The sequence below is a fragment of the Bufo bufo genome, chromosome 3 (assembly GCF_905171765.1).
Source record: "Bufo bufo chromosome 3, aBufBuf1.1, whole genome shotgun sequence".
In the NCBI taxonomy this organism is placed as follows: Eukaryota; Metazoa; Chordata; class Amphibia; order Anura; family Bufonidae; genus Bufo; species Bufo bufo.
Window position 1 is genome coordinate 851,322 of NC_053391.1, and position 21,114 is coordinate 872,435.

At 49.8% G+C, this 21,114-nt stretch overlaps 1 protein-coding gene across 2 annotated transcripts in view; it reads left to right on the forward strand.

The window, feature by feature from the left end:
- The window catches only part of SLC37A1 (solute carrier family 37 member 1), a 77,552-nt gene extending 73,599 nt beyond the window's left edge, over window positions 1-3,953 (forward strand). For both annotated transcript variants that reach the window (XM_040422725.1, XM_040422726.1), the window contains exon 20: window positions 569-3,953. In XM_040422725.1, coding sequence (XP_040278659.1) covers window positions 569-584 — 16 coding nt within the window. In that variant the 3' untranslated portion in view covers window positions 585-3,953. The remainder of the gene's footprint in view (window positions 1-568) is intronic.
- Window positions 3,954-21,114: the final 17,161 nt, after the last annotated feature.

Genomic DNA, 21,114 nt, shown 5'->3' on the forward strand with positions numbered 1-21,114 from the left:
TCTCCTCTCCTCTGATCTGTCAGACCCTCGCCTCGCTACAGCCTCACGTTCTCCTCACCTCTGATCCATCAGACCCTTCCTCACTACAGCCTCACTTTCTCCTCTCCTCTGATCCGTCAGACCCTTGCCTCACCTGACTACAGCCTCATGTTTTCCTCTCCTCTCATCTGTCAGACCCTTTGCCTCGCCTCGCTACAGCCTCACGTTCTCCTCTCCACTGATCCGTCGGACCCTCGCCTCGGTATATACCAATGTTCTCCTCCTCTGATCCATCACACTGTCACCTTGGTATTTACTAATGTTCCCCTTTGTTCCTTCATACTATTATCTGATTTATTAAGAGAAAATTGCTCCAAGTTCACACATGGCCAAATGAAAGCCACAGATCATTGAATCAAAACAGTTGACCTCTGGCCATTAGGAAACCTCTTACAAATTTTAGGTCATTATGTCAGAATTTCCATCAGTGACAAGCTGGTGACTCACCGTTAGTTTACTGGTTTGTGTGGTAGAAACCAGTTCTGTCTCCACATTATCACATTCTTAGCTAGAAATTCTTATTTTTCAGGTGGAAGGAACATTAAGAAGAGGAACATTAGTCCCGTGGCCATGTTACTACATGAAGATTTTACACCTTTGACAGGATCAGATACACGCTGTGTATGGTCTCCACACTGCGGTCCCATATCTGACCTTGAATCCTGAAAATGTCTATATATCTTATTTCTACACACGAGTATCTCAATGTCCGGTTACTAAGTCATAAAGAATGACACCAGTTTATGGGCACAAACTGTATGGAGACACCTGGAGCCGCTGCACCTCTATAATCTGGAGTCAGATTTCAGGGAGATTGATTCTAGTGGACAGTACTTCTGTAAAGTAGTGTTCACATCATGTTGAATGTCTATGTCATGACCAATATGTGAAATGGATGCCTCTAATGGGTGTCCTACATTGCCTACCATCATCCACTGACTTCCACTGTAAAGATAACATGTTTAAGGCAGGCGGTTTTTGACTGAATGCTGTTGTATGAAATAACACCATCTACTCCGCTATACTGACACATCCTGACATGTTCTAACCAGACGGAGGCCATAAAGACACTCTTTTGGCCTCCCCCATAACCCTCTGGACACGTTTAGTGCTTAAGGAGCTTCAGACAGGACTACTATGATTGTGAACATTCGATGAGAATCCAACCGAAACCCCTGTATGAAGTGGTAGGTACAATATGGAGTGTATACAGTGCATTGGGAAAGTCCTCAGCCCCTCTCATGTTGACATAAGTATTCCACCCCTTTACTCAGAAGTTGGTTGAAGCCCCTTTGGCAGTGATTCCAGCCTCTAGTCTTCTTGGGAATGATGCCACAAGGTTTACACATGGATTTAGGGATTTTCAGTCATTCTTCTCTGCAGATCCTCTCCAGCTCTTTCAGGTTGGATGGGGGCTGTCGGTGGACAGCCATTTTCAGGTCTCTGGTTTTAGGGCTCTGGCTGGGCCACTTAAGGACATTTACAGAGATGTCCCTAAGTGGTTGTGTGCTTAGGGTCTTGTCTTGTTGTAAGGTTACCTTTTGGCCCAGTCTGAGTGCCAGAGCTCTAGATAAGGTTTTCATTAAGAATATCTCTGCTCTATTCCGTGTTCCCTCAACCCTGACCCGACTCCTTGTCCCACCATCATGATGCTGCTTTCACCATGCTTTGCTGTAGGGATGGTATTGGGCAGGTGATGAGCGGCGCCTGGTCTCCTCCAGACATGACGCCTAGAATTGAGGCCAGAAAGTTCTATCTTGGTTTCACCAGAGGAGAGAATCTTGTTCCTAACAGTCTGATGTCCTTTAGATGCTTTACTACAAACTCCAGGCGGCTTTCATGTGTCTTTTACTGAAGAGAGGCTTCTTTCCGGCCGCTCTGCCATAAAGCCCAGATTGGTAGAGGCTGCAGTGATGGCTGACCTGGATCACAGGATCTTTAGAGCTCAGCCAGAGTGACCATTGGGTCACCTCTCTTACCAAGGCCCTTTCCCCTGATTACTTAGTTAGGGGGGGGGGGGGGCAGCTGTAGCAACAGTCCTGGCTGTTCTTCTTCTTCCATGTAAGAATTGTGGAGGCCACTTTGCTCCTGAGAACCCCTTCTCCAATCCCGTCCCTGAGCTATACAGGCAGTTCTCTCCTCCTCATGGCTTGGTTTTTGCTCTTATATGCATTGTCTGTGAGATCTTATATAGACAGGGCTGTGTCTTTCCAAGTCCTCTCCAATCCATAGAATTTACCACAGGTGGCTCCAATCAACATGCAGAACATCTCAGAGATGATCCAGAGAAATGGGAGGGCCTAGAGCCAAATGTCAAATATTGCAGTAAAGGGGCTGAATACTTATGTCCTGAGTAAAGGGGCTGAATATTTCTGTTCTCACTTTCTCATTATGGGGATTGAGTACAGAATGATGGGGGAACTGATAGCACAAGAAGTGACATAGGAAAATTATAGGGTGTGAGGACTTTCCCAAAGCACTGTATGTGGCTGACATCATTACCTCAGGGAAGTTCTCTCCTAAGCCCATAGCATTGCTCTGACAGTATATGTGTCCGTTCTGTGAATCAGCCGAGCCCATAGTCTCTCTCTGACGGCGTACGTGTCTGTTCTCTGTATCTGCCGAGCCCATAGTCTCTGATTGTGTACACGACCGTTCTGTGCATTGGCTGAGCGCACGGTCTCTCTCTGACAGTGTACATATCCGTTCTGTGCATCGGCTGAGCCCATAGTCTCTCTCTGACAGCCGATGCACAGAACGGATATGTACACTGTCATAGAGAGACTATGGGCTCAGCCGATGCACAGAACGGATATGTACACTGTCATAGAGAGACTATGGGCTCAGCCGATGCACAGAACGGATATGTACACTGTCAGAGAGAGACTATGGGCTCAGCCGATGCACAGAACGGATATGTACACTGAGCCCATAGTCTCTCTCTGACAGTGTACATATCCGTTCTGTGCATCGGCTGAGCCCATAGTCTCTCTATGACAGTGTACATATCCGTTCTGTGCATCGGCTGAGCCCATAGTCTCTCTATGACAGTGTACATATCCGTTCTGTGCATTGGCTGAGCCCATAGTCTCTCTATGACAGTGTACATATCCGTTCTGTGCATCGGCTGAGCCCATAGTCTCTCTATGACAGTGTACATATCCGTTCTGTGCATTGGCTGAGCCCATGCTCTCTCTCTGATGGTGTACGTGTCTGTTCTGTTTGTCTGTACCACTAAGGTCAATCGTGGACACTGTGTATATAGTTACAGTATTTATTATCCTCCTGTGTGATTTGTATGTATTCTGTATTGTTTTACCTGAACTGTCATGTGCGCCCCAGCCTATCCTTGACAGTGATATGGAGAGCCGTCATGTATGGTGGACGCCACTTTCCTGGTGAATATCTCCTCCCCAAGCACTGGAATCAACATGGCTGATGTGGTTACCAAGCCGTGTTCACCACCATATTCTAAGAGGATCTTATAAATGGCTAGGACTCCATGGAGATGTCTCGAACCCTCAGTGCATCTTCTATGCCAGGTTCTTGGCACAAATTCAGCCTCCCGTTACGTTATAATGTGTTACTTAGTTTATAATGTCCAGCTGCTGGTTCAGTTGCTCTGTGCTGCATGTGAAGAACATGTATGTTCTCCTGTATGTTTACATGCTCCCCACTATGTGCTCTATATGAAGGACATGTATGTTCTCCTGTATGTTCACATGCTCCCCACTATGTGCTCTATATGAAGGACATGTATGTTCTCCTGTATGTTCACATGCTCCCCACTATGTGCTCTATATGAAGGACATGTATGTTCTCCTGTATGTTCACATGCTCCCCACTATGTGCTCTATATGAAGGACATGTATGTTCTCCTGTATGTTCACATGCTCCCCACTATGTGCTCTATATGAAGGACATGTATGTGTAGTGTACGGGAGTTGTAATACCCGTCACTACCAAAGTGTCACTTGGTGTGCTGTCGTCCCTCCTTAATTATGGAGAAGTTGGTATATGTCAGTTTTATAAAATGTCATGTAATGTAATGCATGTATTTCCCTGTTGCTATGAAACTTGCAAGTACAGGCCGGCTAGGGGTGTCATTCCAGCTCTTAGGCATTAGAGGGAGCTAGAGAGCCCTAGTTTATATAAGGCCAGTCAGGGAAGTGCAAGGCAGAGTAACCTGATCTAGTGTGGAGTGCAGAAGTCAGTCTAGACCAGAGCTCAGAAGTTTCTAGAGCCTGAGGAAGCATGGAGAGACAGAGGCAAAGATCAGAGGAGCCAGAGGTACTGAGAGAAACAGAGGAGGTACTTATTTAAGCCATAATCAAGGATATAAAGCCAGACTTGGGTTAATGGGCCTTGGTGAAGAATTGCTACATTCCAGGATCAGACAGAGTTAGAGTGCAAGCTCCTTTGCTGCAAATCCTGTGTTTAACACTCTGTAATTACCCTGCTGTACTGAATTGCCTGCATTGACCGAATTGCAAAATCGACTGTATGCTGAGGAACTGCGTTTCCAATATTGTCTCTGCCTGCAAACTACTAAAGTTGAAGTTCTGTTTTAACACCACGTTTCCTCAAATTATTCCTGCATCCGCAAACGGCGTGCCACCGTTTACTTGGCACTGGCGTCACGAACTATTCCTACCTATACCTGCCCTTGCAGAGAGTCAGCTGTACCAGGTTAGTGTATATTGCACTACTACACCCAGAAACACCTACTACGCACAACTTGAGTACACTGCACCTCTCTTTTGGCGTCACGAACACGGATACGCACGCTTTATAGTGCAAGAAGCGTGAACTTTGTGCCTTATACAGTTGCCCTGTGACCAAAGTGACAAATTTTCCTGTTTATTTCAAGTGGACTTTGTGGACTGAAAATTATACCCAAAGTATACCAAAAACTTCTAAAAAGCGCTGTGCAGTATTGCGCTATACAGAGGAAGAAAATCGCCGCATTGGAGTGTGGATTTATAGACTTTTTACAATCCTGCTTGCTGTCAGTGAATGGACAGCGTTTTGCTAAAGATGGCCACCGGCTGCCTGGAGTAAAGTTTCCCGCGCCGTTGAGGACATTCGTGGGCGGATCCCTGCAAAGACACAGAGAGTCCCGCCCCTCTTGATCATCGCACCGCCGCGGCCCTGCTTCTCCTGCGTCATCGGGTGCTCAGGACGTCCGGAACCTCGCGAGACTTGACCTGCGCAAGCCCGGAGATACCGGTAAGCACTTGTAACCGGAGGGAAGGGGAGTGTACCGGCCTCTTTAGTCGCCAGCGGCCACCTCTCAATAGACTACCATGTCAGAGCCAGGAGTGCCTGAGCAGCCGGCCCCAGGAGAGCTTGCGGCTCCTGGTCATCCGGCGGCCCCCAGCATGATGCCCTTTACCATGCCCTACTATTTCGGGGCCCCATGGTTCCCCCGCTACAGGGGGGAGACCCATACCCTAAGGGACTTTGAAGAAAAGTTGCTGGCACTATTCCGATTGTACCCTATAAATGCCGACCAGCAAATGGAAATCCTGCTGGCGCAGCTGGAGGGAGCTGCCCGCAGGGAAGTGTTATCATGGCCTGCTACTGAGCGGAGTACTCTAGAACAGATCTTCACCCGCCTCAGGGCCACTTTTGAAACTAGGACTGCCTCAGAGGTAAAGATGCACTTCTTTGGCAAGAAACAGAAGCCCGGTGAGTCCCTCCGTGACTATGCCCTATCACTTCAGGAGGCTTTAGGGGCTGTAATTCAGATAGATCCCAAAGAGGCTGATAACCGGGACCAGACCCTAAGGGAACAATTTATAACCGGGGTGTCTAGTGAGCAAACAAGGACCCAATTAAAGATGCTGTCCGCCCAGCACCCTAACAGTGCCTTTCTGGACTTTAAAGAACTGGCTATAAAGATCCTGGGGTCCACCGTATCTCCTGAGTTGAGCGCCCTATCTGAGTCATCAGCCTGCAGACCAAAACCGCTTGTCACTAACCGAGCTGAGGCCGGCCAAGCTGTTCAAGTGTCAGCTACCGATACTATTGCCATGCTGACCGAGCAAGTAAATCACCTCACTAAAAGTCTAGAGAGAGTGTGCAGAAAAATAGAGGAATGGGAAAAACCCATAATGCTAGAAGAAGAATTCCTGTCACCTCCTAGGCCGTTCTCACCTCCATACCAAGAGACTCACGCCAGGGATCCTGGGAGACGCAATAAAAACCGTAAGCGGCCCGTATGTACATATTGCAAAAAGCAGGGACACACAGAATCCACGTGCTGGCAGTTAAACAGGGCAACCCCTGAGGCTGAGGACCACCCCTCGGGAGGTAGAACACTAGGTCCAGAAGATCCAAATTGGATGCCACGGTATGTAGGATCCCATCCTAAAATCAATATAGAGATCAACGGGGTCCCCTTCGAAGCCTTATTAGATACTGGGTCTCAGGTCACTACTATTCAGCTGCCCGCCTTTGAAAGGTTCTGGGACACTAACCAATTGACCCAGCCGCCTGAATCCTGGGTGGAGATTATCGCCAGCAATGGCAAACCAGTAAAGGTTCATGGATACTGGGAACCCACCCTGCAGGTGGGAGAAGTAACCCTGCCTCAACAGGGAGTGATCGTAGTACAAGCCGGTGACAGAGGAGGACATCCTGTCATTCTAGGCACCAATGTCTTCAAAAACTGTTATTCAGAAATACTTGCTGTATTACATCAGACTTTGCCCACTGCTTCCTCTGCATCCAGGAGGGTGATTCAAAAGACTATTACTGTGTTAAGTGCCCAGCAGAGGTTTGCTAATGAGAAAGGAGAAATTTGTACTGCCAGGATCCGTGATATTAAGCCTGTGACTTTGCCTCCTAATTCTCAAACTCTTTTGTGGTGTCGTGCTGTCCTGGGAGTCGAAGGCCGAGATTATCCAGCCCTGGTGGAACCAATCCAGATGGAGGATTACCCTTATGTGAGAGCTGCCAAGTGCCTGGTGAACGTCTCCCAAGGTAAAGTACCTGTCCGTCTGATTAATCTGAGTAATCATCCTGTTGCGCTTACTAAGCATTGCCCTGTTGCCCAGCTGTCCCAGGTGTCCTTCCAAGACATCATTCGTCTTCCAGTGACAGAAAAGCCACCAGCTGCAGACAGCGGATGTTCGCCGGTGACCCAGCCACAAGTGCCCTGGTGGGAAGAGCTCCATGTCGGGGACGAGAATACCCCCCAACGGCAACAAGAAGGGATTATACAGCTTGTCAAAAAGCACCACCAGGCCTTCAGTAAGCATGCCACTGATTATGGAGAGGTGAGTGCCATACAACACACTATACCTACTGGCTCTCATCCTCCTATCAAGGAGAGATACAGACCTTTACCGCCTACTTCATATCAGACTGTAAAGGAAATGATCCAGGAGATGAAAGACTCTAATGTAATCCGGGACAGCCGTAGTCCGTGGGCGGCACCCCTAGTCCTTGTAAAGAAGAAGGACGGTGGTATCCGTTTCTGTGTGGATTATAGGAAAATCAATCAAATAACCCACAAAGATGCATACCCATTGCCCCGCATTGAGGAGTCACTAACTGCTCTGGGCTCCTCTGCCTATTTCTCCACATTGGACTTGACCAGTGGCTACTGGCAGGTACCCATGGCCCCTGCAGATAGGGAAAAGACTGCTTTCACTACTCCCATGGGCCTGTTTGAGTTCAATTGTATGCCGTTCGGGCTATGTAATGCCCCAGGGACTTTCCAGAGACTAATGGAGCGGTGTTTGGGTCACAAAAACTTCGAAACAGTGCTGCTATATCTAGATGACGTCATTGTGTACTCAAAAACATATGAGGACCATCTGAAACATTTGGCAGAAGTATTTGAAATCCTTATCAAATATGGCTTGAAGGTAAAGCCATCCAAGTGCCACCTGCTCAAACCTGCAGTAAGATACCTGGGGCATATAGTAAGCGGAGAGGGAGTGCAACCTGACCCTGATAAGTTAGCAGCTGTCCGTAATTGGCCGGTTCCTACTACCGTCAAAGAGGTGAGGAGTTTCCTGGGTTTTGCCGGCTACTATAGACGTTTTATCCCCCATTTTGCTCAAATAGCTGATCCTATCCAGGAGCTCTTGAGGGGGCAACCCAAAAAGAGTCCTAGAACTCCTGTGCCCATTGAGTGGAATGAGGAAAGAGAGATAGCGTTCCAATTGCTAAAAAAGAAACTGACCGAGCCTCCAGTGTTAGGTTATCCAGATTATAGCAAGCCCTTCCATCTCTATACTGACGCTAGCAAGCAAGGCCTGGGAGCTGTGTTAGCCCAAATCCAAGAGGGAAAAGAGAGAGTGATAGCATATGCAAGCCGCTCCCTGAAAGGAGCTGAGAAAAATGACCAGAATTATAGTTCCTTTAAACTAGAGTTCCTGGCATTAGTGTGGGCGGTGACAGAAAAATTCAAGGATTATCTAGCCGCCACCCCGTTCATTGCATTCACTGACAATAACCCTCTGGCACATCTAAATACAGCTAGATTGGGGGCCTTGGAGCAGAGATGGGCCTCTCGCCTTGCCAACTATAATTTCTCTGTAAAGTATCGTGCTGGACGTACTAATGATAACGCTGATGCTTTATCCAGGCTTCCCACAGAGACAGCTCCTGATGATGTGCGAGATGCTTGGGAAGATGTAGAGATGCCGGCTTTCTATAACAAATTTGCTCAACAGGATCAGGCTCGAGCTACCAATAACAGAGCTGCAGTTCCTTCATCCTCCAATAGGCCTGAACCTAAAGAAGAAAGGTGGGTGAGACTGCAGTCTGAAAGTAGAGTGCTGGGTGAGCTGTTGGACTTCATTACCAGTGGCAGAGCCCCTGAGAGGATTCGGCGTAAGAGTGCAGATCCTGAGCTCATCAAACTATGGAGACAGCGCCACCAACTCTTCATACAAAAGGGCCTGTTGCTACGGAGGAGCCTAGACCCAGTGTCCAACGAAAGAGTACACCAGATTCTCATACCCCGACGAGATGCAGGTATGGTGTTGGAGATGTACCACAATCAATCCGGCCACTTTGGGGTCCAAAAGACTGAGGCTACTATCCGCCAGCGGTTTTACTGGGTGGGCATGAGAGAAGACATGGAGAAGTGGTGTCGAGAGTGTGTAGCCTGTGCCTTGAAACGAAGTGAGCACCATGATCAGAGGGCACCACTGAGACCCATTGTAAGTACCCGTCCTCTTGAACTTGTCGCCATCGACCATGTAAAACTGGAGCCTAGTCGCTCAGGGTATGCTTATGCCATGACTATTATTGACCATTTCACTAAGTTTGTTGTAGCGGTGCCTGTGAGAGACCAGACAGCCAAGACTACAGCCGAAATGTTCTGGAAGCACTTCCTCCTGCCCTATGGATGTCCAGAAAAGATCCTCACCGACCAAGGACCTGCTTTTGAGTCTCATCTGTTCCATGAACTGTGCCGCTTACACAACTGTAAGAAGATCCGGACAACGGCCTACCATCCTCAAGGTAACGGATTATGTGAAAAAATGAATCAGACCTTGATAGAGATGCTGAGGGCCGTGCCTCCTGAAAACAGAGGAGATTGGCCCAGTCTGTTGCCACAGCTCATGTTCACATACAATCATACCATACATTGTTCCACCGGGTATACCCCTTTTTACCTGATGTTTGGGCGCCAAGGGACATTGCCTGCTGATCATTCATTGGATGTACATGTGCCTGACTGCATTAACCCATTACCTAACACCGACTGGGTTGCTGAACATCAAAGGCGATTGGATGCAGCCAAGGCCATTGTTCAGGAACGTATGGACTTTGCTAGAGACCGGCAGCAGAAAGACTATGATCAGGCAGCCCAGGCAGAACCCTTGACCATAGGGGCCGTGGTATGGTTAAAGAATAACCGTCGTACCAGCAAATTGGACAGTAAGTGGGAGCGAAGTCCTTATGTTGTCACTGCAATCCCAAATGTTGGAAATCACACTTATGAGATCACCCGGGAAGACAAGGGATCCCAAATTGTACACCGAAACCGGTTGAAGCTCTGCCTGACACCAGAACCTAGTGCCGAGAGTTCTGGATCTGAATATCCTGTGTCAGAGTCAGCAATACAGCCCGAGGATCCTATGCAGGCTGTTAGTAATCTGAGGTATGACGCTGATCCCATGCATTGGCTTCTGACGCCTTGGTTGAATTTGCTGGTGCCTGCTCCGGCCCCTGCTGTTTCTTCACCTCCAGAAGAGCCGGTTCAAGATGCCCCGGATCCAGTTTCCCCTCTTGTGGATATTGTTGTTCCAGTTGTTCCTGTTGTTCCAGTTGTTCCTGACCAGGGTCTCGCTGATGGAGACCCTCCTGTTGCTCCTGTCTCTTCTACCTCGTTGCTAAGGGTAGAGGAGACCCCTGTATTGAGAAGGTCTACCCGGATGACCAGGGGACGCCCGCCAGTCCGTTTAGGAGACTTTGACTATTCTGGTGGCGTCTCCTCCCAAACCGTTGTTACTGGGAATACCTTGTTGGACATTTGTGCTCAAGAATGGACTCCCCCACGTGAGCCCTTGCCTGTGCTACACCCACAGGAAACCCCTGGGTAGTTCCGTTATTAGGCTGTCATTTTATTGTGCAACTTCATACTAAGGAAATGTGCCCAGAGATGGACTCCACCGCATGAGAGCCTCTGTGATTTAATAAGAAATAACCTGGGTACGGACTCATGTTTGTTATTTGAGCCTCCAAGAACTTTTATACCGTTTTCTACTGTTTTATCATGGACTTATTCATTGTCATGGACTATCCTGGTTCTGATGTTACGCTGTGCCAGGTCAGCGCCCCCGTTCCATTCACTATCCTGAGAGAAGAGAACGACGCCCCTTGTCACCACACTTCATTTTTGCCAATTGGACCTGATGTCAATATAAATGCAGATGAATTACATGTATGTATGCCTGCATGTCTCTTTTTCTATTTCAGGTAGAGATTCCAGTTGGGAGACCCAGGATGGAGTACGAGGTCGTACTCAGCTTAAAGCAGTGGGGTATGTAGTGTACGGGAGTTGTAATACCCGTCACTACCAAAGTGTCACTTGGTGTGCTGTCGTCCCTCCTTAATTATGGAGAAGTTGGTATATGTCAGTTTTATAAAATGTCATGTAATGTAATGCATGTATTTCCCTGTTGCTATGAAACTTGCAAGTACAGGCCGGCTAGGGGTGTCATTCCAGCTCTTAGGCATTAGAGGGAGCTAGAGAGCCCTAGTTTATATAAGGCCAGTCAGGGAAGTGCAAGGCAGAGTAACCTGATCTAGTGTGGAGTGCAGAAGTCAGTCTAGACCAGAGCTCAGAAGTTTCTAGAGCCTGAGGAAGCATGGAGAGACAGAGGCAAAGATCAGAGGAGCCAGAGGTACTGAGAGAAACAGAGGAGGTACTTATTTAAGCCATAATCAAGGATATAAAGCCAGACTTGGGTTAATGGGCCTTGGTGAAGAATTGCTACATTCCAGGATCAGACAGAGTTAGAGTGCAAGCTCCTTTGCTGCAAATCCTGTGTTTAACACTCTGTAATTACCCTGCTGTACTGAATTGCCTGCATTGACCGAATTGCAAAATCGACTGTATGCTGAGGAACTGCGTTTCCAATATTGTCTCTGCCTGCAAACTACTAAAGTTGAAGTTCTGTTTTAACACCACGTTTCCTCAAATTATTCCTGCATCCGCAAACGGCGTGCCACCGTTTACTTGGCACTGGCGTCACGAACTATTCCTACCTATACCTGCCCTTGCAGAGAGTCAGCTGTACCAGGTTAGTGTATATTGCACTACTACACCCAGAAACACCTACTACGCACAACTTGAGTACACTGCATATGTTCTCCTGTATGTTCACATGCTCCCCACTATGTGCTCTATATGAAGGACATGTATGTTCTCCTGTATGTTCACATGCTCCCCACTATGTGCTCTATATGAAGGACATGTATGTTATCTTGTATGTTCATGTGTCAACAGATGCAATTTATATAAATGTAATTCCTCAATAAACTCATGGCTTTTCCCATCTCAATAAATCTCAGGATTTCTGGGGCACCCTCCACCCCGTGGGCTCCAGGGCCATGTTCTGTGCAGATTTCACCCCTTAGTGAAGTCTGGAGCCCCTTCTATGTACTTCCATTTCTGGTTTCTGGACTCACCCTAAGCAGACATGTATGAAGGTTTGTCATTGACACATGGGAATGCTGGTAAGGCTCCATTCACACGTCCGCAAATGGGTCCGCATCCGTTCCACAATTTTGCTCAACGGGTGTGGACCCATTCATTTTCTATGGGGACGGAATGGATGCGGACAGCACACAGTGTGCTGTCAGCATCCGCATTTGCGGAGCGCGGCCCCGATCTTCAGGTCCGCAGCTCCGCAAAAGATAGAACATGTCCTATTCTTGTCCGCAGCTTGCGGACAAGAATAGGCAGGCATTTCTATAGGGTTGCCGGGCAGGTGTGTTGCGGGTCCGCAACACACCACGGACGTGTGAATGGAGCCTTAATTGTATAATATAATTCATTATATCTCCAATGGGAATGCTGGGTGTCATTCATGAAGAATATGATCACATAAACCCCATCAGGACCCTTAAACAATATCCAGCTGTGAAGCTGCAGAGATCACATGACCCCATCTGGACAATTACACAATATCCATCTATGAAGCTGCAGAGATCGCATGACCCCATCTGGACCATTACACAATATCCATCTATGAAGCTGCAGAGATCGCATGACCCCATCTGGACCATTACACAATATCCAGGTGTGAGGCTGCAGAGATCACATGGCCCCATCAGGGTTGTTACACAATATCTAGCTGTGAGCCTACAGAGATCACATGACTCCATCCAGACCATTACACAATACACAGGTGTGAGGTTACAGAGATCACATAACCTCATCAAAACCGGTACACAATATCCAGCTGTGAAGCTGCAGAGATCACATGACCCCATCTGGACCATTACACAATATCCAGCTATGAAGCTGCAGAGATCACATGACCCCATCTGGACCATTACACAATATCCAGGTGTGAGGCTGCAGAGATCACATGACCCCATCAGGGTTGTTACACAATATCTAGCTGTGAGGCTACAGAGATCACATGACTCCATCCAGACCATTACACAATACACAGGTGTGAGGTTACAGAGATCACATAACCTTATCAAAACCGGTACACAATATCCAGCTGTGAGGCTGTGGAGATCACATGACCCCATCCGGAAACAACACCCAGGGGAGAGGCTGTGGCGATCACATTAACTGGAGATCTCAAGTGTGGATACGGGCAGTAACAATCTTTTCAGGTGAGGACATGTGCTACAGAGGTTGTTGTGAGGACATGATCTTCACCTCCTGTAAATTATACACTGGGGACAGTGTACCGAAAAACTGAACCAGGATGTAAAGCACAAGAAGACTATAACAGGGTTATAATCAAGGTCCAGATAATGTCTAAGACTATTACCCTAACTGTAAGCTCGAGAACCAGACTGCTAACCTAACTGTAACCCAGAGTGATGGACTGCTACCCTAAGGCTGGGTTCACACGAGCGGATGCCGTGCGTGGCATCCGCTCCGTGAAAGAGTGCCAAGACCCGATGCAGACTGCAGAGGCACGGAGCATTATCAGTCATGTTAATGCTCCGTTCCTCTGCAGTCTGCATCGGGTCTTGGCACTCTTTCACGGAGCGGATGCCACGCACGGCATCCGCTCGTGTGAACCCAGCCTAATTATAACCCTGAGAGCTAGACCACTACCCCAACCAGCTACTACCCTAACTGTAACCCTGAGAACAACACTGCTACCCAAAATGTAGCCCAGAGTGATGAACTGCTGCCCTAACTGTAACCCTAAGAACCAGACTGCTACCCGAACTGTAACCCCGAGAACCAGACTGCTACCCAAACTGTAACCCCGAGAACCAGACTGCTACCCAAACTGTAACCCCGAGAACCAGACTGCTACCCTAACTGTAACTTCGAGTGATGGACTGTTACCCTAACTGAAACCCCGAGAACCGGACTGCTACTCAAAATGTAACCCCGAAAACCAGACTGCTACCCTAACTGTAACACCGAGAACCAGCTACAACCCTAACTTTAACCCCTACCCTAACTGTAACCCCGAGAACCAGCTAAAACCCTAACTGTAACCCCGAGAACCAGCTACTACCCGAACTGTAACTCCGAGTGATGGACTGCTACCCAAACTATAACCTAGACAACCAGACTACTACCCAAACTGTAACCCTGAGAACCAGCTACTACCCTAACTGGTTGTCAAGGTTATAGGTTAGGGTAGCAGTCCATCATTCGGGGTTACAGTTAGGGTAGTAGCTGGTTCTCGGGGTTACAGTTTGGGTAGTAGTCTAGGTTATAGTTTGGGTAGCAGTCCATCACTCAGGGTTACAGTTGGGGTAGTAGCTGGTTCTCGGGGTTACAGTTAGGGTAGCAGTCTGGTTGTCAAGGTTATAGTTAGGGTAGCAGTCCATCATTCGGGGTTACTACCCTAACTGTAACCCCGAGAACCGGCTACTACCCTAACTGTAACTTCGAGTGATGGACTGTTACCCTAACTGTAATCCCAAGTGATGGACTGCTACCCTAACTGTAACCTTGACAACTAGACTACTACCTGAACTGTAACCGTGAGAACCAGCTACTACCCTAACTGTAACCCTGAGAACCAGCTACTACCCTAACTGTAACCCTGAGAACCAGCTACTACCCTAACTGTAACCCTGAGAACCAGCTACTACCCTAACTGTAACACTGAGTGATGGACTGCTACCCAAACTGTAACCCTGAGAACCAGACTGTTACCCTAACTGTAACCTCAAGTGATGGACTGCTATCATAACCATAACCCTGAGAACCAGACTGCTACCCTAACTGTAACCTTGAGAACCAGACTGCTACCCAAACTGTAACCCTGAGAACCAGCTACTACCCTAACTGTAACCCTGAGAACCAGCTACTACCCTAACTGTAACACTGAGTGATGGACTGCTACCCAAACTGTAACCCTGAGAACCAGACTGTTACCCTAACTGTAACCTCAAGTGATGGACTGCTATCATAACCATAACCCTGAGAACCAGACTGCTACCCTAACTGTAACCTTGAGAACCAGACTGCTACCCAAACTGTAACCCTGAGAACCAGCTACTACCCTAACTGTAACCCTGAGAACCAGCTACTACCCTAACTGTAACACTGAGAACCAGCTACTACCCTAACTGTAACTCCAAGTGATGGACTGTTACCCTAACTGTAACCTCAAGTGATGGACTGCTATCATAACCATAACCCTGAGAACCAGACTACTACCCTAACTGTAACCCTGAGTGATGGACTACTACCATAACTGTAGGAATACCAAGTCACCAAATCTTCTGAGTAAAGATGCATTCAGATGCTGCGAGGAGCAGCCCATTGTCGAGAAGGAAGAGTTCCTGTTGACTGCCCTTTAACTGGAGGTGAATTGCTGCTGCCTTCACTTGTCCTCATACAGCTGTTCCTGGGCAGCAGATCCCTGCTTACATACAGTACCACAATCTGCTGCCCAGGAACGTGAATTGAGGTGTTAAATCATTTTGCTCATTCAGCAGGTGAACTGTGGCAGATTATCAGGAATGAACATTAAGCTATGGAAATCCAGGGGATTCACATTCGACCATTGTGTCTGGTGGTGGTGGTGGTGGTGCCATGAGGTTGGGATCATGGAGCAGAACTAGAGGAGAATGAAGAAAGCGACATCTACCTCTATTGGTGTTACAGGACCTCGTTACTCAGGACTTCCTCCATTGTAATGGAAGAACCAGCTGGTGACATATGGCACATGGCTGAATCTGTCTCCACTTACTCTCCACTGCGGCTGGAAACTGAGGGGGAAGAAGCATAAATACTCCAGTATTGGGCATGGTGGATGTCCAGTCTAGACAGAGGTCCAGCTCCCCGTTCTTTGAAGACTGTACCAACCAGGTGGGTGTCAGCTCTGGTTCCCACAGCCCATGGTCCACCGCCAGTTCAAAGAACCTTAACCAGATTAACCATGACAAATACACCAGATCCAGCCTCAGACCGTCTCATTAGACTGCTCCTCACCTGGGAGCACTTACATTCTCGACACAGCAGCAGCTCTTTGCCTCTCTCTACATTTATCTCTCCCCAGTCTATGTCTCTGCGTCTGTCTCTTTCCCATCGATCTCGCCCTGTCTGTCTTTTCCTTGTCTATCTCTCCTCTATCTAGATCCATCTCTTTTTTTCCACTCTCTCTTCTCCTTTTGTATCTCGCACTCCTCCTCTCTCTCTTCTCCTTCTCTCTCTCGCCCTCCTCCTATCTCTCCTCTCTCTCTCGCCCTCCTCCTATCTCTCCTCTCTCTCTCGCCCTCCTCCTATCTCTCTCGCCCTCCTCCTATCTCTCTCGCCCTCCTCCTATCTCTCCTCTCTCTCTCGCCCTCCTCCTATCTCTCCTCTCTCTCTCGCCCTCCTCCTATCTCTCCTCTCTCTCTCTCGCCCTCCTCCTATCTCTCCTCTCTCTCTCTCGCCCTCCTCCTATCTCTCCTGCCCTCCTCCTATCTCTTCTCTCTCGCCCTCCTCCTCTCTCGCCCTCCTCCTATCTCTCCTCTCTCTCTTGCCCTCCTCTCTCTCTTGCCCTCCTCCTATCTCTTCTCTCTCGCCCTCCTCCTCTCTCGCCCTCCTCCTATCTCTCCTCTCTCTCTTGCCCTCCTCTCTCTCACCCTCCTCCTATCTCACCTCTCTCTCTCGCCCTCCTCCTATCTCTCCTCTCTCTCTCGCCCTCCTCTCTCTCTCACCCTCCTCCTATCTCACCTCTCTCTCTCGCCCTCCTCCTATCTCTCCTCTCGCCCTCCTCCTATCTCTCCTCTCGCCCTCCTCCTATCTCTCCTCTCTCTCACCCTCCTCCTATCTCACCTCTCTCTCTCGCCCTCCTCCTATCTCTCCTCTCTCTCTCGCCCTCCTCCTATCTCTTCTCTCTCTCTCGCCCTCCTCCTATCTCTTCTCTCTCGCCCTCCTCCTCTCTCGCCCTCCTCCTATCTCTCCTCTCTCTCTTGCCCTCCTCTCTCTCACCCTCCTCCTATCTCACCTCTCTCTCTCGCCCTCCTCCTATCTCTCCTCTCTCTCTCGCCCTCCTCTCTCTCTCACCCTCCTCCTATCTCACCTCTCTCTCTCGCCCTCCTCCTATCTCTCCTCTCTCTCTCGCCCTCCTCCTATCTCTCCTCTCTCTCACCCTCCTCCTATCTCACCTCTCTCTCTCGCCCTCCTCCTATCTCTCCTCTCTCTCTCGCCCTCCTCCTATCTCTCCTCTCTCTCTCGCCCTCCTCCTATCTCTTCTCTCTCGCCCTCCTCCTCTCTCGCCCTCCTCCTATCTCTCCTCTCTCTCTTGCCCTCCTCTCTCTCTCGCCCTCCTCCTATCTCTCCTCTCTCTCTTGCCCTCCTCTCTCTCTCGCCCTCCTCCTATCTCTCCTCTCTCTCACCCTCCTCCTATCTCACCTCTCTCTCTCGCCCTCCTCCTATCTCTCCTCTCTCTCTCGCCCTCCTCCTATCTCTTCTCTCTCGCCCTCCTCCTCTCTCGCCCTCCTCCTATCTCTCCTCTCTCTCTTGCCCTCCTCTCTCTCTCACCCTCCTCCTATCTCTTCTCTCTCGCCCTCCTCCTATCTCTCCTCTCTCTCTTGCCCTCCTCTCTCTCTCACCCTCCTCCTATCTCACCTCTCTCTCTCGCCCTCCTCCTATCTCTCCTCTCTCTCTCGCCCTCCTCCTATCTCTCCTCTCTCTCTCGCCCTCCTCCTATCTCTCCTCTCTCTCACCCTCCTCCTATCTCACCTCTCTCTCTCGCCCTCCTCCTATCTCTCCTCTCTCTCTCGCCCTCCTCCTATCTCTCCTCTCTCTCTCGCCCTCCTCCTATCTCTTCTCTCTCGCCCTCCTCCTCTCTCGCCCTCCTCCTATCTCTCCTCTCTCTCTTGCCCTCCTCTCTCTCTCACCCTCCTCCTATCTCACCCTCCTCCTATCTCTCCTCTCTCTCTCGCCCTCCTCCTATCTCTCCTCTCTCTCACCCTCCTCCTATCTCACCTCTCTCTCTCACCCTCCTCCTATCTCTCCTCTCTCTCTCGCCCTCCTCCTATCTCTTCTCTCTCGCCCTCCTCCTATCTCTCCTCTCTCTCTTGCCCTCCTCTCTCTCTCGCCCTCCTCCTATCTCTCCTCTCTCTCTCGCCCTCCTCCTATCTCTCCTCTCTCTCTTGCCCTCCTCTCTCTCTCGCCCTCCTCCTATCTCTCCTCTCTCGCCCTCCTCCTATCTCGCCCACAACAAGCAGAACAATCAGAGTTCCCTTTAGAGCTGTATTAGACTGGCCAATTGTTTGCAGGAACGCTGGTTAGCCATGATCTGGCGGTGTAATACTGCCGCCGATTCCCCGATGAAGGAGCAAACGCTCATTCATTGGGAAATCAGAATCTTTCAGCTTAAAAATCCTTGTTTGCTGGCAGCAGATGAAGGTGTGTAATCACGACCTGCTACCGGCAGACGACTAGTCGGTGTGGGGCCGAGCGTTGACGATAATGATCAGTGCTCCCCGACTGTATTACACTGCCAGATCAACGCTGCGGCCGGCCTTAATGAGCAGGAGATTGCCGGGAAGGAACGCTTCCGTCCCGACAATCGCCTGCTAGATCATGCAGTGTAATACGTGCTTTACTCATACAGCCCGAACACCACTGCCGTCTGAAAAAGTGAGAAAACCTAGACCACCAGAGCCCCTAATAAGAACCCTTTCTCTTCCCTAGACCATCAGGGCCCCTAATAAGAACCCTTTCTCTTCCCTAGACCATCAGGGCCACTAATAAAGACCTCTTTCTCTTCCCTAGACCATCAGGGCCCCTAATAAAGACCTCTTTCTCTTCCCTTAGACCACCAGAGCCCCTAATAAGAACCCTTTCTCTTCCCTAGACAACCAGGACCCCTAATAAAGACCCCTTTCTCTTCCCTAGACCATCAGGGCCCCTAATAAAGACCTCTTTCTCTTCCCTAGACCACCAGGGCCCCTAATAAAGACCCCCTTCTCTTCTCTTAGACCACAAGGGCCCCTAATAAGAACCCCCTTCTCTTCCCTAGACAACCAGGGCCCCTAATAAAGACCCCTTTCTCTTCCCTAGACCATCAGGGCCCCTAATAAAGACCTCTTTCTCTTCCCTAGACCATCAGGGCCCCTAATAAAGACCCCTTTCTCTTCTCTTAGACCACAAGGGCCCCTAATAAGAACCCCCTTCTCTTCCCTAGACAACCAGGGTCCCTAATAAAGACCCCTTTCTCTTCCCTAGACCATCAGAGTCCCTAATAAAGACCCCTTTCTCTTCCCTAGACCACCAGGGCCCCTAATAAAGACCCCTTTCTCTTCCCTAGACCACCAGGGCCCCTAATAAAGACCCTTTCTCTTCCCTAGACCACCAGGGCCCCTAATAAAGACCCCTTTCTCTTCCCTAGACCACCAGGGCCCCTAATAAAGACCCCTTTCTCTTCCCTAGACCACCAGGGCCCCTAATAAAAACCCCTTTCTCTTCCCTAGACCCCCAAGCACAGCACCATTACCCCACTCACTGCCAGAAAAAAGTAGAGATAAATCCATCAACTCATTCCCTTTCCAAGATCAGCAGGAATATAGACAACAGCACTTTACTGCCCTAGACCACCAGGGATACCGACACCGAACTCTTTATTGGCCTCCTAAGGGCAGACAATTAATCCTCCTTTACCCTGGGTCACCAGGAATGTCGTCACCTAAACAACTATATATATATATATATATATATATATATATATATATATATACACACAGACAATGACCCTTTCATTGCCTCATACCACCAGGGACAATGATATTAATCTTTTCACTGCTCTAGACATCCAGAGGACAGAGGTGTAGGGGAGGTCACGCTGCGGAGGTCCGCAACGTAAGAGCTGTCACGCTGCGGAGGTCCGCACCGTAAGGGCTGTCACGCTGCGGAGGTCCGCACCGTAAGGGCTGTCACGCTGCAGAGGTCCGCACCGTAAGGGCGGTCACCCTGAGGAGGTCCGCACCGTAAGGGCGGTCACCCTGAGGAGGTCCGCACCGTAAGGGCGGTCACCCTGAGGAGGTCCGCACCGTAAGGGCGGTCACCCTGAGGAGGTCCGCACCGTAAGGGCGGTCACCCTGAGGAGGTCCGCACCGTAAGGGCGGTCACCCTGAGGAGGTCCGCACCGTAAGGGCGGTCACCCTGAGGAGGTCCGCACCGTAAGGGCGGTCACCCTGAGGAGGTCCGCACCGTAAGGGCGGTCACCCTGAGGAGGTCCGCACCGTAAGGGCGGTCACCCTGAGGAGGTCCGCACCGTAAGGGCGGTCACCCTGAGGAGGTCCGCACCGTAAGGGCGGTCACCCTGAGGAGGTCCGCACCGTAAGGGCGGTCACCCTGAGGAGGTCCGCACCGTAAGGGCGGTCACCCTGAGGAGGTCCGCACCGTAAGGGCGGTCACCCTGAGGAGGTCCGCACCGTAAGGGCGGTCACCCTGAGGAGGTCTGCACCGTAAGAGCGGTCACGCTGCGGAGGTCCGCACCGTAAGAGAGGTCACCCTGAGGAGGTCCGCACCGTAAGGGCGGTCACCCTGAGGAGGTCTGCACCGTAAGAGCGGTCACGCTGCGGAGGTCTCCACCGTAAGAGCGGTCACGCTGCGGAGGTCTGCACCGTAAGAGCGGTCACACTGCGGAGGTCTGCACCGTAATGGCGGTCACCCTGCGGAGGTCTGCACCGTAAGGGCGGTCACCCTGCGGAGGTCTCTACTATAGAGTGAAGAGTCCTCCATCTAATAACGTAGAAGCGGACATGGACTCAGCGGTGGGTGTCATGGGTGCTGGATCTCCCGGGTAACGTACACACCTTGTACTCTATACATTCTATACTAGATGGGCTGGAAATTCTAGGTCGGCTGCTAATCCTGCAGTGACCGGGCAGCACAGGAGGAATGAGGTGCAACCAGTTTCCCCTTAGTAACTAATGTTTCTAGTA